This window comes from Engraulis encrasicolus, chromosome 4 (assembly GCF_034702125.1).
Source record: "Engraulis encrasicolus isolate BLACKSEA-1 chromosome 4, IST_EnEncr_1.0, whole genome shotgun sequence".
Taxonomy (NCBI): domain Eukaryota; kingdom Metazoa; phylum Chordata; class Actinopteri; order Clupeiformes; family Engraulidae; genus Engraulis; species Engraulis encrasicolus.
In genome coordinates, this window is record NC_085860.1 from 14184534 (window position 1) to 14198222 (window position 13689).

The window sequence follows — 13689 nt, forward strand, 5'->3', positions numbered from 1 at the left end:
TTTGTAAAATGTTCATAAACAATGCATTTTAGAAATGCTTTGAGAAGACAGACAAACAAACAAAAAAACACTGATTTAGGCACATTACAAGAAATGGTGCGCCAAAAGAAAGAAAAGAAAAAAAATATATATATACTGTATACGTACGTATATATATAGTCTCACTGCCATGATCAGAACATCCATACAGAACCACATATTGGAAGAAGAAAGGTTTCAGAAGACAGATAAAGAGACAGAGAGGTGGGGATGGTGAGAGAGAGAGAGAGAGAGAGAGAGAGAGAGAGAGAGAGAGAAGGAGAGAGAGAGAGAGAGAGAGAGAGAGAGAGAATGAGAGAGAGAGAGAGAGAGAGAGAATGAGAGAGAGAGAGAGAGAGAGAGAGAGAGGGCAAGAGCTCTGCCAGTGGCTGGTGGAGGGGACGTGGAGGTTGGTAGTGGGAAGGAGGAGGCTGGGGGAGGAGAGGAAGAGTTAGGGAGGTGGAGGTTGGTGGTGGGGAGCTGGAGGTTGGTGGTGGGGAGGTGGAGGCTGTCACAGGAGACCAGCTTCAGGGGGGTCTCCTCCTCAGCCTACAGGAGCATCCTAGAAAACACATAACACCATTACATTACATTACACACCATTACATTACATTACATTACATTACATTACACCATTACATTACTGGCCATTACACACCATTACAGTACATTACATTACACACCATTACATTACATTACATTACACCATTACATTACTGGCCATTACACACCATTACAGTACATTACATTACACACCATTACATTACATTACATTACATTACACCATTACATTACTGGCCATTACACACCATTACAGTACATTACATTACACACCATTACATTACATTACATTACATTACATTACACTTAGCTGACGCTTTTAGCCACAGTGACTTACAGTAATTTTATTTACAGGGTATTGGTTACATTTCCTGGAGCAGTGTGGGGTTAGGTGCCTTGCTCAAGGCCACCTCAGCCATGGGGTGAGATAGGGAGTGGAATGGTGGGATTCAAACCTGCAATTCTCTGACATAAATCCCATCTCCTTAAGTTTTGAGACGTGCATCTTTTATTTACTACATTTGTGTTCCGAAAGGTTCCGAAGAGAGTAATTAAAAATCTTAGATTGAGTAAGTACTTAAAATCACCGTAATCAGATATGTAGATCAAGCAACAGATCAGGTCAACGAGGTCAGTCTTCTTTGTTGAGATTTGTGTGTATATGTTGGGGGGCTTAGTGTGTGTGTAGGGCGGATTTGTCTTGTATGTATAGAGGACTAGTGTGTACATTGAGGGGATTTGTATGCATGTTGTTACATGATGTGGCATGGCTGCAGTGGGATATACTGCCCGAAAAAGGCGAAGTAAGTACGCTGACATTGAAACTGAGAAAAAGGCCTTCAAAGCCTTAGTGTATGAGATTGGATATTGAAGTTACTAAGTTATTTGACATGGCAATATTTATAAAATGGGACACATTTGGACCATACAGCTTTGTCACAAGATAAAGGAGGCGTAAAGAAGACCATTTTCAGTCTGAACTCAGTTTTGACAAGATACTGTATTTACTGTAGTTACTGTACTTTGCCTTAGTAGGATAGGGTTCACCATAGGGTTCAATATAGGGTTCACCATGAGCCTCGTCACTGGTGTCAGATATGTAGATCAAGCAACAGATTTGACAGTCAAATCTGCCATGGTGTCTGCAATGTTGTGCTTATGTTATATCAAGATTGATAAATCATGCAATGGAAATGACAATGTATTTTCACGACCATAAGTAAACAGAAATCCATTTGCCCGTGTTCACCAATGTACAAAAGTACAAATGGTGGGGCAGCCATGTCCTAGTGGCTAACAAGAAACTGAAGAGATCAGCGTGGAAGTAGACATGAGCACAGTAGATATGCAGCTTCCAGACGGCACGAACAAAAAAGCTCATCATGCTGATAAGCAGTTTTCAAGTGAACAGAGTTGAACTACCACAGAGGGCAATAAAAGAAAGGAGTAGAAGAGGTGGAGAAGCCAAGGAGAGAGAGAGAGAGAGAGAAAGAGAGAGAGAGAGAGAGAGAGAGAGAGAGAGAGAGAGAGAGAGAAAGAGAGAAAGAGGGGGGTGTGTGTGTGAGAGAGAGAGGTGAAGGAGCAAAAGAAAGCAGAGAGGTACTACAGTAGTATAAATGGCTGAGAAGTATGGAAGAGGGACTGGGCTGTAGTACATAGTACCTACCTCTGCTTTAGCCGCTTCTGTGGCAGGGTGCTGAGGAGACACAAGAGAGAAGAGACAATCAGGACGTGTCAATCAAAACGATGCATTGCGATACATGTATTATTGCGACGCATTGTGAAATTTACTTCATTCATTGTCTTCTTTTTGCGGTGCGAGTGTGTGCGGGTCTGCAGTGCTGCGCTGTGCTGTGCTGTGCTAGTGTGTGTGGGTCTGCTGTGTTGTGTTGTGCTGTGCTGTGCTGTGCTGTGCGTGTGTGCTGTGCTGTGCTGTGCTGTGCTGTGCTGTGCTGTGCTGTGCTGTGCTGTGCTGTGCTAGTGTGTGTGTGTGTGCTGTGCTGTGCTGTGCTGTGCTGTGCTAGTGTGTGTGGGTCTGCAGTGCTATACTGTGTTGTGTTAGAGTGTTTGGTTCTGTAGTGCTGTGCTGTGCTAGCAGTGTGTGTGGATCTGCTGTGCTGTACAGTGCTGTGCTGTGCTGTGCTGTGCTGTGCTGTGCTGTGCTGTGCTGTGCTAGTGTGTGTGCTGTGCTGTGCTGTGCTAGTGCTGTGCTAGTGCTGTGCTAGTGCTGTGCTAGTGTGCTATGCTGTGCTGTGTTGTGCTAGTGTGGTGTGGTGTGCTGTGCTAGTGTGTGTGCTGTGCTGTGCTAGTGTGTGTGCTGTGCTGTGCTAGTGTGTGTGCTGTGCTGTGCTGTGCTGTGCTGTGCAGTGCTGTGCTAGTATGCTGTGCTGTGCTGTGCTGTGCTGTGCTGTGCTGTGCTGTGCTGTGCTGTGCTAGTGTGCTGTGCTGTGTTGTTCTAGTGTGGTGTGGTGTGCTGTGCTAGTGTGTGTGCTGTGCTGTGCTGTGCTAGTGTGCTGTGCTGTGCTGTGCTAGTGTGTGTGCTGTGCTGTGCTGTGCTGTGCTGTGCTGTGCTGTGCTGTGCTGTGCTGTGCTGTGCTGTGCTGTGCTAGTGTGTGTGCTGTGCTGTGCTGTGCTGTGCTGTGCTGTGCTGTGCTGTGCTGTGCTGTGCTGTGCTGTGCTGTGCTGTGCTGTGCTCCTAGCCTACAGCAGCAGCAGAGGAGCAGGAGCAGGAGCAGGAGCAGGGTGTCTGGGAGCCAGTGACGCACACACACACAAGAACACTTGCATGTGGTTGGGAGTCCTTCCAACTCACACACGCACACACTTTCTCTCTCACTCTTTCTCTGTGCCTCTCTCACACACATAAACTTAGATGCACACATACGCACGCACGCACGCACGCACGCACGCACGCACACACACCACCCCAAACGGCTTTTGTGTAATGGACCATGAGGCCAGAGGCTCTGCTGTGGACGTGCCAAAAAACATCTCTCTCTCTGGGGCAGCATCATCATCTGTCAAAGCCCCATCCTACTGCACAAGCTCACTCTCTCTCTCTCTCTCTCCATCCTACTTCACTCTCTCTCTCTCTCTCTCTCCATCCTACTTCACTCTCTCTCTCCATCTCTCTCTCTCTCCATCCTACTGCACTCTCTCTCTCTCTCTCTCTCTCTCCTTCTCTATCATTCATTCTCTCTCTCTCTACTCATCTTTCTCTTGCTCTCTCTCTCCATCACACATTCTCTCTCTTTTCATCACTCTCTCTCTCTCTGTCTCTCCCCCCCTCTCTCTGTCCCCCCCCCCCCTCTCTCTCTCTACATCTCTCTTTCTCTATCACTCGTTCTCTCTCTTTTCATTACTTTCACTCGCTCTCTCTCACCGGCTCTCTTCATTGCTCTCTCTTCATCTCTCTCGTTCTCTCTCTATCACTCGTTCCCTCTCTTTTCATCACTCTCACCAACTCTCTTCATCGCTCTCTCTCTCTCTTTCTCCATCACTCATACTCTCTCTTTTCATCACTCTCACTCTCTCGCTCACCTGCCCTCTTCGTCGTTCTCTCCACCCCTCTCTCGCTCTCTCCTGCTCACGCCATCACTCGTTCTCTCCTTTCATCACCCCCACTCTCTCGTTTTCTTCATCTTTCTGTATCTCTCTGTTCATCCCCCTCTCCCTCCATCCGTCCCTCTCCACTCTTCATCATCCTCTATCCCTTTCCCTTTCTTCTCCTCTCCCCTGCGGTTTTCATGGCTCCCATTCTCCCCGCTCTCTCTCTCCTTCTTAAAATGAAGTGAGTGGCGTAAAAGGGTACTCTCAAATCCCCCATCTTATTCTGCTTCCCAATACATACCCAATCACCCACCCCCGCACCCACACCCACACCCGCATACGCACACGCACGCATCCCTCTGAGTTCTGCCAACTTTTTGCTCACGATTCTGACACTCCGTGCAGACCTACGTATGTGTTCCCAGTCCAAGGCCAGGGTCATGACTTCAACTCCCCCAACACCAACACACACGCACCTCAGAGCACCTCCACAATGGACTTAAGGACACATCCAGAGGCCAAGGTATTCACATTCATATCCTCATTTCCTGGACGAGGAAGTCTTTGACATTTATGAGCTGGCTGTTGAAATGCTTGCCTTGTTTTGGAGCCCGTGTGCTCTCTCACACCGCATGAGACGCCGGCGTACCATTGGCTCAGAGTGGCTGCAGATCTACCGATCCGGTCCCACTGTTCGTCTCTCTGTCTCCTGGTCCGATTCTGTTCGTCTCTCTGTCTCCTGGTCCGATTCTGTTCGTCTCTCTCTCTCCTGGCCCGATTCTGTTCGTCTCTCTCTCTCTCCTGGCCCGATTCTGTCTGTCTCTCTCCTGGTCCGATTCTGTCTGTCTCTCTCCTGGTCCGATTCTGTTCGTCTCTCTCCTGGCCTGACCGTGTCTGTCTCTCCTGGCCACTGTCCGTCTGTCTTTCTCTTGGACACTGTCCGCCTGTCTCTCTCTTGGACACTGTCCGCCTGTCTCTCTCTTGGACACTGTCCGTCTGTCTCTCTCAAGGACAGTGTCTGCCGGTCTCTCTCTTGGATACTGTCTGTCTGTCTTTCTCTTGGACACTGTCCGCCTGTCTCTCTCTTGGACACTGTCCGCCTGTCTCTCTCTTGGATACTGTCTGTCTGTCTTTCTCTTGGACACTGTCCGCCTGTCTCTCCTCTGGCCGCCCCCTGGTCTTGGTTTTCTTCTAAAAGCCCACCTGCCTCTAATCTGATTTCTGTCTGTGGACATCACTGGTTCTGCCTGTCTCTCTCTTCTGGACTCTGCCTGTGTCTCTCTTCTGGACTCTGCCTGTCTCTCCTGTGGACTCTGCCTGTCTCTCTCTTCTGGACTCTGCCTGTCTCTCTCTTCTGGACTCTGCCTGTCTCTCTCTTCTGGACTCTGCCTGTCTCTCTCTTCTGGACAACCATCTCACCCCTGGACTCTGTCCGTTGCGTGTCCTTACACTGACGTCTCTCCTCTAGAAGTCTCTCTGTCTCTATTCTGAACGCTACCTTTGGAGGCCGGTCTGTTCACTGGATTCTGTCTCTCTCTCCTCTGGATTCTGGCTCACCGCTCTACCTATCCTTGGGACCTTGCGAGGTATTGAAATACACTTCTGTCGTCAGTGACGTCATCAAGAGGCCACAAGCAGGCAAGGGAGCAAGGGAGGACGGGAGTTAGGGTATTAGAAGGAACCCTTTCTCTTCTCTCCTCCTCACTATGCGCCTCTCTCCTCCTCACTCTGCGCCGCTCTCCTCCTCACTCTGTTCCTCTCTCCTCCTCACTCTGCGTGTATCTCCTGGGACTCTATGTCTCCCCTGGCCTCTGCATGGGTCTTCTGGACTTGTCAATCTCTTCTCTGGATTCCCTTCCTTTGGCAGGGACAAGACATGTCTGAACGTCTGCTTTCAAAACTTGTGACAGATTTCTGTGTTTTTTTCTCTCTTTTTCTTCCTTTTCAGTTAAAAAAAGACCCAGAATTTCCCCCCATCTGTCTGGATTCAGAATGCTCATGCTGTGCACAATTTATTTTACAGTGAACATTAAAATGCAATCAGGGAAATTGCTAGGGGATCAATGAAATGCTGATTGGTGATTTTTCAACAAACATTCCGGGTTAGCATGTTCCTACAATAAACTCAGGGTTGAATTCCATTCCAATTTACAAATATATGCCCATAATTTTACATATTTGGTAATTACACTTGCAAGCAAACTAACGAAATGTTGAGTGGTCATTTTTGTGGTCTTCTAAAACAGTGTTTCTCAACCTTTTTTTAGGCGAGGCACCCTTTCAATTCATGAAAAATTTCAAGGCACCCCAAACCAACAAGCCGTAACATGGCATCGCAATCCGATACCACAAAAGCTTAGAAAAGCACATTTGGAGACGTTCGAAGTTGCAGCTGACTGGAGCGACCTATATTTACTTTATTGTGCGTAAATGGCAGATGAAAGATTCCACTGACTAGCATTAACTTATCAATTTAGACAATAATTTATTTATCAGCCACGTTTCCACGGCACCCCTGAGGAGACCCCGCGGCACCCCACGGTGCCCCGGCACCCCTGTTGAGAAACACTGTTCTAAAAGACAAGGTTAGTATATGCTCCTCTGATAAATCCGTGGATGAATTTCTGTTTCCGTTCACATATGCCCACAAGTTCAAAATATTTAGCATTTGACCTTTTTATGCCCTCAACCTTATTTATTCACAAGACATTGAGTCATAGGGCCAACTAATTAAATGAAGGTAGACATCAAGATGTTAGAAAACTTTAACGGCTAGTGCATATTTCAAAGCGCCAATGCTGGCGGCCGTGTGGTCTGGGGATGTTTGAGGGGCCATATGGGCATACTGCAGGAAATGGCTGTGTGTGTGTGTGTGTGTGTGTGTGTGTGTGTGTGTGTGTGTGTGTGTGTCTTCCTTACTGTATGCGTTTGCATCAATTGCCTGCTGATTAGGGTAATTACTGGGTTGGACCAGCTGTTCAGCTGCTACTTTCACCATTTCAATAAAAATAGGTTTTTGCGAGCACGAAGGCCTTACTTATTTACCTACGTCATTACATATGCAGTATATCATGGACACCATTTCAATTGATGACACCCTATCCATACTGTCTTTTTTAAAAATATATTTTTTTTTTACTCAGGTAGGACATGCAGCCTGAACATGGTCAGGTGAATATTAACCGAATTTTGGTATATGTGAAAATCTAAAAAAAAAAAAAAAAGAAGATACATATGCACCAAAAATTCTGATTTATTGATCCATGCATCAACAGGTTTTCACATACATTCTTCTGGTTCATCACATGAAATTTGCACGAGGAGAGAAGTGCCGCACACTGTCAAGTTAAATAAACAAGTTTTTAATGTGACAACGTTTCGGCCTGTCGGCCTTCCTCAGGTCACGTGACTCCCAAACCATTACCACAAAGCTTCTCATCTTATCACAGAAATGATGTGCACCACTTTTTTTTTCTGGAGGTGCTCTAACACTCCCTGTAATAAATACGCAATAACAACATGAAACAAGAGAATGTTTTTGATTAGTGTTGCACTACTTGTCTTAGGAACAGGATCTGGCTCCCTGACTGGGTCTAGATGTTGCTCTAAACTTTAGCAGCTAAAGTTTTTCTCCTCTAAAGGTGTAAGAGAGTCGGCCTCTCGCTCTTGTTTGTCTAAGTGCTGCACAGCTCTTCATGGGCCCACTCTCTCTCTCTCTCTCTCTCTCTCTCTCTCTCTCTCTCTCTCTCTCTCTCTCTCTCTCTCTCTCTCTCTCTCCTGTGCCAAAACCAACTTACTGGCAGACGAGTGGAAGGCCTAATGTTGCCCAAGCCTTGCCAAAACACAGTCTATATGCGCTTCAATGTGTGTGTGTTTAAAAGAGAGAGCGTGCGTGCACGAGTGTGTGTGTGTGTGTGTGTGTGTGTGTGTGTGAGACAGAGAAAGAAAGAGAGAGCGGGTGTGTGTACGTGTGTGCCAGCGAGAAAGTGCATGTGTGTGCGTTAATGCATGTGTACTGTGCGTGTAAGTGAGTGCGCAGCTCTGTGCATTAAGTGATCTGTGCTCTGGGCCGTGGGTGGTCTGGTTCAGTCTGCCTGAGTCCAGTCCAGCAGTACTCACCGATAGATCGGCTTTGCCCTGATGAAGACCACGTGGTCGAAATATGTTGGCATTTTGATTTCAGTTATGAGTAGCCACAGTTAATAACGGCTTTTTAATTGAATCCCTTCTTCCTGGTGCTATACTTCTGAGTGCCTACTATGTTCCTTTTCTGATCATGGATTTCCCTACCCCAAGAGCACCACTTTGGACTGCTGTTGATACACCTGAGCGTCAGGTAGACGTCTCTTTCACCGGTAGATGTTGGGGTAAAGCTACTTACTGGTAGATGTTGGGGTAAAGCTACTCACTGGTAGATGTTGGGGTAAAGCTACTCACTGGTAGATGTTGGGGTAAAGCTATTCACTGGTAGATGTTGGGGTAAACCTAATTAGCGGTAGATGTTGGGGTAAAGCTACTCACTGGTAGATGTTGGGGTAAACCTAATTAGCGGTAGATGTTGGGGTAAAGCTACTCACTGGTAGATGTTGGGGTAAAGCTACTCACTGGTAGATGTTGGGGTAAAGCTATTCACTGGTAGATGTTGGGGTAAAGCTACTCACTGGTAGATGTTGGGGTAAAGCTACTTACTGGTAGATGTTGGGGTAAAGCTACTCACCGGTAGATGTTGGGGTAAAGCTAATTAGCGGTAGATGTTGGGGTAAAGCTACTCACTGGTAGATGTTGGGGTAAACCTAATTAGCGGTAGATGTTGGGGTAAAGCTACTCACTGGTAGATGTTGGGGTAAACCTAATTAGCGGTAGATGTTGGGGTAAGGCTACTCACCGGTAGATGTTGGGGTCCAGCAGTACGGCCGTGTCCCGGGGCAGCTGGCTGAGGTGCACCGCCTTGGTCTTCAGCTGCCCCCGCTCTGCCTCATTCACCCACACATCTGGAAGACTAAACACACACACACACACACACGCAGGCACGCAGACATGCAGACACACACACACATGCACACACACATGCACACACACAGCATTAATGAAGGGGCTCTTGGTTTGTGGTTGGATTTGTCATTAGGCTTGGTACTGCAACCATCCATGTGTAACTTTTCCTGTTGTCATACATAAAGTCCTGATTCTGAGATTTTGGAATTTGTACATGAATTATCAAAACACCTAAAGTTGAAAACAGCTACATATGCAACGTCCTCCAAAATGCCGGCCAAAAAGGTTGTGTAGGTAAACTGTGGTATGCTGGTGAGTGAGTACACAAACCAATAACAAACCTTCAATGTCTATTGTCTGATTTGACAAGACAGTGCAGTACAACAGTTTCAGTAGCACTATAATGCACAATACTAAAATGTTGCCACGCTTCTGGAGCTGCACTAAGATCCACTGGACCGAGACACTGCTCTTGCATACATGTCTGTGTGCTCAGAAAGAGAGACTATGGCTAGTTATGAGAGAGAGAGAGAGAGAGAGAGAGAGAGAGAGAGAGAGAGAGGGAGAGAGGGAGAGAGGGAGAGAGGGAGAGAGAGAGAGAGAGAGAGAGAGAGAGAGAGAGAGAGAGAGAGAGAGGCATGACTGTCATGTGGAGTGACATACTGCCTGACGCCAGCCGCGAGAGAGAGAGAGAGAGAGAGAGAGAGAGAGAGAGAGAGAGAGAGAGAGAGAGAGAGAGAGAGAGAGAGAGAGAGAGAGAGATACACACAGATGGAGAGACAGAGAGAAAGAGGAGGAGCGGGGGGTTGGGGGAACCTAGCGAGTGCTAGCGCTGGCTGGTTGGGGGGGATGTAGTGAGTGCTAGCTTGCAGGGGTTGGGGTATCTAGCCAATGCTAGCAGAGGGTTGGGGGAATGTAGCAAGTGCTAGCGGAGGGTTGGGGGGGTCTAGCGAGTGCTAGCTAGCGGGATGACAAAGGGCCTCATTGAGAAGCATGTGTGCCGCCGGCACATATGTTAACACCTTGGCCGAGTATTTGGGTGCGTTTCCACCAAGAGGCACTTCCTTTGGACACAGTCCACAGGAGGCCCAGACAGGGCAGAGAGAGAGAGAGAGAGAGAGAGAGAGAGAGAGAGAGAGAGAGAGAGAGAGAGAGAGAGACGGACGGAGAAACAGACAGAGAAACAGGACAAGGGAGAGTGGAAGAGCGAGGGGTGAGAGCAAGAAAGAGTGATGGAGAGACAGTTTGAGAGAAATGATACATTAAACAAATGAGAGAGAGAGAGAGAGAGAGAGAGAGAGAGAGAGAGAGAGAGAGAGAGACCTTTAAAAGCCTTTTATTAACACCATTCAGCCATCATACATTAGCACAGTACAGCCACTGCCCAAACGCAGACCAACACCCCCCCTATATGTTCACAATCAGCTCTCTGTCCCCCCCAACCTCACACAACACACCCCCCACACACCAAACATTTGAAAATTTCTCCAAATCATTGACCAAGTGATAATACATGTATTCCACCTTGATGCGACTTTTAGCCATTCCCAAAAAACCCTCTAAGGGGTCTACATACACCAGGTTCAACAGAGAGAGAGAGAGAGAGAGAGAGAGAGAGAGAGAGAGAGAGAGAGACAGAAACAGAGAGACAGAGATTAAAGTGAGTACAAGCGTGCGAGGGGAAGAGCAGGAGAGTTGTAGAGTCTAATAAACAGAAAAAGAACGAGAAAGGAAAAAGGAAAAGACAGCACAGAAAAGGAGAACAGATGGAAACAGAAGTCAGAAGACAAAGAGAGACGAGGATGGAGAGAGAGAGAGAGAGAGAGAGAGAGAGATGAGGATGGAGAGAGAGAGAGAGAGAGAGAGAGAGAGAGAGAGAGAGAGAGAGAGAGATGAGGATGGAGAGAGAGAGAGAGAGAGAGAGAGAGAGAGAGAGAGAGAGAGAGAGAGAGAGAGGAAGAAACAGACACTCAAACAGACCCTCGCCAGAAGCCTCTTTGTTGTGTGAGATGACAATCTGTTTAGAGAAACGTGCCGAGCGAGTGATCGTGCGCGTGAGGACATGACAAGACAGGACAGGACAGGACCGTGAGCTGTTGAACGGGGCAACAATGGACACAAAAAACAAAAACAAAACCATCTCGCCTCGCTTCCCACCTGAACGTCCTCTTTAGTCTTTATCCTTTCCACATGCTCTTGTTACTCAATACTGCACAGAGAGACGCAGCTGTCTGCTCTTCTGAAACCACATTTCAGGACAACATGCTGCAGAATTCCCCAGTGGAATCCTGGCCCAAGTGTTGCATGAGAAAGTCTGAGGGGGGTATGGACAGAAGAACAGAGGGAGAGAGAGAGGGGGGGAAGGGGGGTGGACAACACCAAGCCAGATTGGGAAGGAGGGTTAGAGAGACGGAGTAAGAGAAAGAGAGGGACAGAGAGAAATAACGAACACAGAGGAAGAAAGTAAGAAACAGAGAGAAAGAAAGCGAGAGGGGTGGAGAGAGAGAAAAAGAAACCAGAGAGAGACTGAGGGAAGGGTTGGTGGGAAAGAGAGACAAAAACAGAGGAGAGAGAGAGAGAGAGAGAGAGAGAGAGAGAGAGAGAGAGAGAGAGAGAGAGAGAGAGAGAAGGGAGGGGTCACGAAAGAAATAAGCGGAGAAACAGAGGGAAGGAAAGAGGACTGGAAAGAGGGAGAGAGACTAAACAAACAGCATCCTGTGCTGGGTGAGAGAAGGAGCGAGTGTTCCAACCTTCACACCTCGCCAACGAAGCTCTCCATCCCACAGTAGGAACCTCTCCTCTCCTCTCTTGCCCCTCTCCTCTGCTGCTCCCCTCCTCTCCTCTCCTGCCCCCCTCCTCTCCTCTCCTGCCCCCCTCCTCTCCTCTCTTCTCCTGCCCCTCTCCTCTCCTGCCCCTCTCCTCTCCAGCCCCCCCTCCTCTCCTCTACTGCTCCCCTCCTCCCTTCTCCATCCCCCAGTAGGAACCTCTCCTCTCCTGCCCCCCTGCCTCTCATCCCTCTCCATCCCCCAGTAAGAACCTCTCCCGCCAGCCTCCCTCCCTCCCTCTCCACTTCACTCCACAGTAAGAACCTCTCCTGCTCCCCTGCTTCTCCCGCCAGCCTCCTGCCTCTCTCTCCATCCCCCTCTCCCTCAATCCCACAGTAAGAACCTCTCCTCTCCTGCCCCCCTCATCCCTTCTCCTCCTTCCCCCAGTAAGAACCTCTCCTGCTCCCCTCCTGCCTCTCCTGCTCCCTCCTCTCCTCTCCTACTCCCCTCCCTCTCCATCCTCACTGCCTCTCCCGCCAGCCTCCTGCCTCTCCTCCACTCACTTCTTTCCCGCTAGCCCTGCCTCGCCATCCCCTAACACCTCTCTCCTCACCTCACCTCTCCTGCTTCCCAGCCAGCCCTGCCTCTCCATCCCCTAACACCTCTCCTGACTCACGTCACCTCACCACTCCTCTCCTCTCCCTGTCGGCCTCTCCTCCACTTCAGTGCCTCACAGCCCTGCATCTCCTTTCACAGTGTGTCTCCTTTCTTCCAGTTTCCTACCTCTCCTCTCCTCTCGCCTTGCCGGATCCCAGCCCTGCACCTCTCTCCCCAGCAACTCTGCTGCTCTCCTCTCCTCCTCTCTCCCTGCTGGCCTCTCCTCCACTTCCCTGCCTCTGCTCCTAATCCTGCGCCTCCTCTCCTCCACCTTCCTGTCTCCCAGCCCTGCGCCTCTCTCTCTCTCTCTCTCCATCGCCAGCACCTCTGCTGCTCTCCTGCCTACCAGCCCCGTGCCTCCTCCACTCCTCTGCCTCTCCTCCTCTTCCCTGCGTCTCCTCTTCTCCACTTCCCTGCCTCCAAGCCACGCGTTACCTCTCCTCCATTTCCCTGCACCTCCTCTGCTCTACTTCTCTGCACCTCCTCTCCTCCACTTCCCTGTTTCTCCTCTCCTCCACTCCCCTGCCTCTGCTCCCAGCTCCTGCCCCTCTGCCCCCCCCTCTCTCTCTCCACGGCCAGCACCTCTGCTGCTCTCCTGCCTCCCAGCCTGGCTCTCCTTCACTCCATGCCCTCTTACTGATGGAAAATGGCAGGCAGACAGACAGTCAAGGTCCAGAGAGAGAGAGAGAGAGAGAGAGAGAGAGAGAGAGAGAGAGATAGATAGAGAGAGAGAGAGAGATACACACAGATGGAGAGACAGAGAGGGGGGAAAAGAACAATGGAAACTGCAGAGGTTCATAGTCATCCCACTAATCCCTCTGCCCAGCGTGCGTTTACACTACCGCAATAAAAGGAGGAGCACAGAGAGGGTAAGAGGAAGAAAGGCATGAAAAAAAGAGAGAAAGGGGGGAGAGAAAGGAGGGAGAGAAGAATAAACAGAGACTAAGTGACGGAGGAAGGAGACAAAGAAGAGGAGAAAGAGACAAAAATAATGGGGAGAAGGACAAGGAGAGAAGGCAGAGGAGAGAGAGAGAGAGAGAGAGAGAGAGAGAGAGAGAGAGAGAGAGAGAAATGAGAGAGACCGAAAGAGAGAGGGGGAATAGAAAAAGAGAGAGAGAGAGCTGGCACAGGGACCGGCACGAGTCTG

General features: G+C 49.0%; 1 protein-coding gene across 1 annotated transcript in view; it reads right to left on the reverse strand.

The window, feature by feature from the left end:
- Positions 1–330: 330 nt before the first annotated feature.
- Positions 331–13689, reverse strand: part of LOC134447332 (zinc finger protein aebp2-like) — a 50407-nt gene continuing 37048 nt past the window's right edge. Inside the window, exons 7-9 of the mRNA XM_063196744.1 lie at positions 9014–9127; positions 2246–2275; positions 331–580 (exon numbers count right to left, since the gene is read on the reverse strand). Coding sequence (XP_063052814.1) covers positions 568–580; positions 2246–2275; positions 9014–9127 — 157 coding nt within the window. The 3' untranslated portion in view covers positions 331–567. The remainder of the gene's footprint in view (positions 581–2245; positions 2276–9013; positions 9128–13689) is intronic.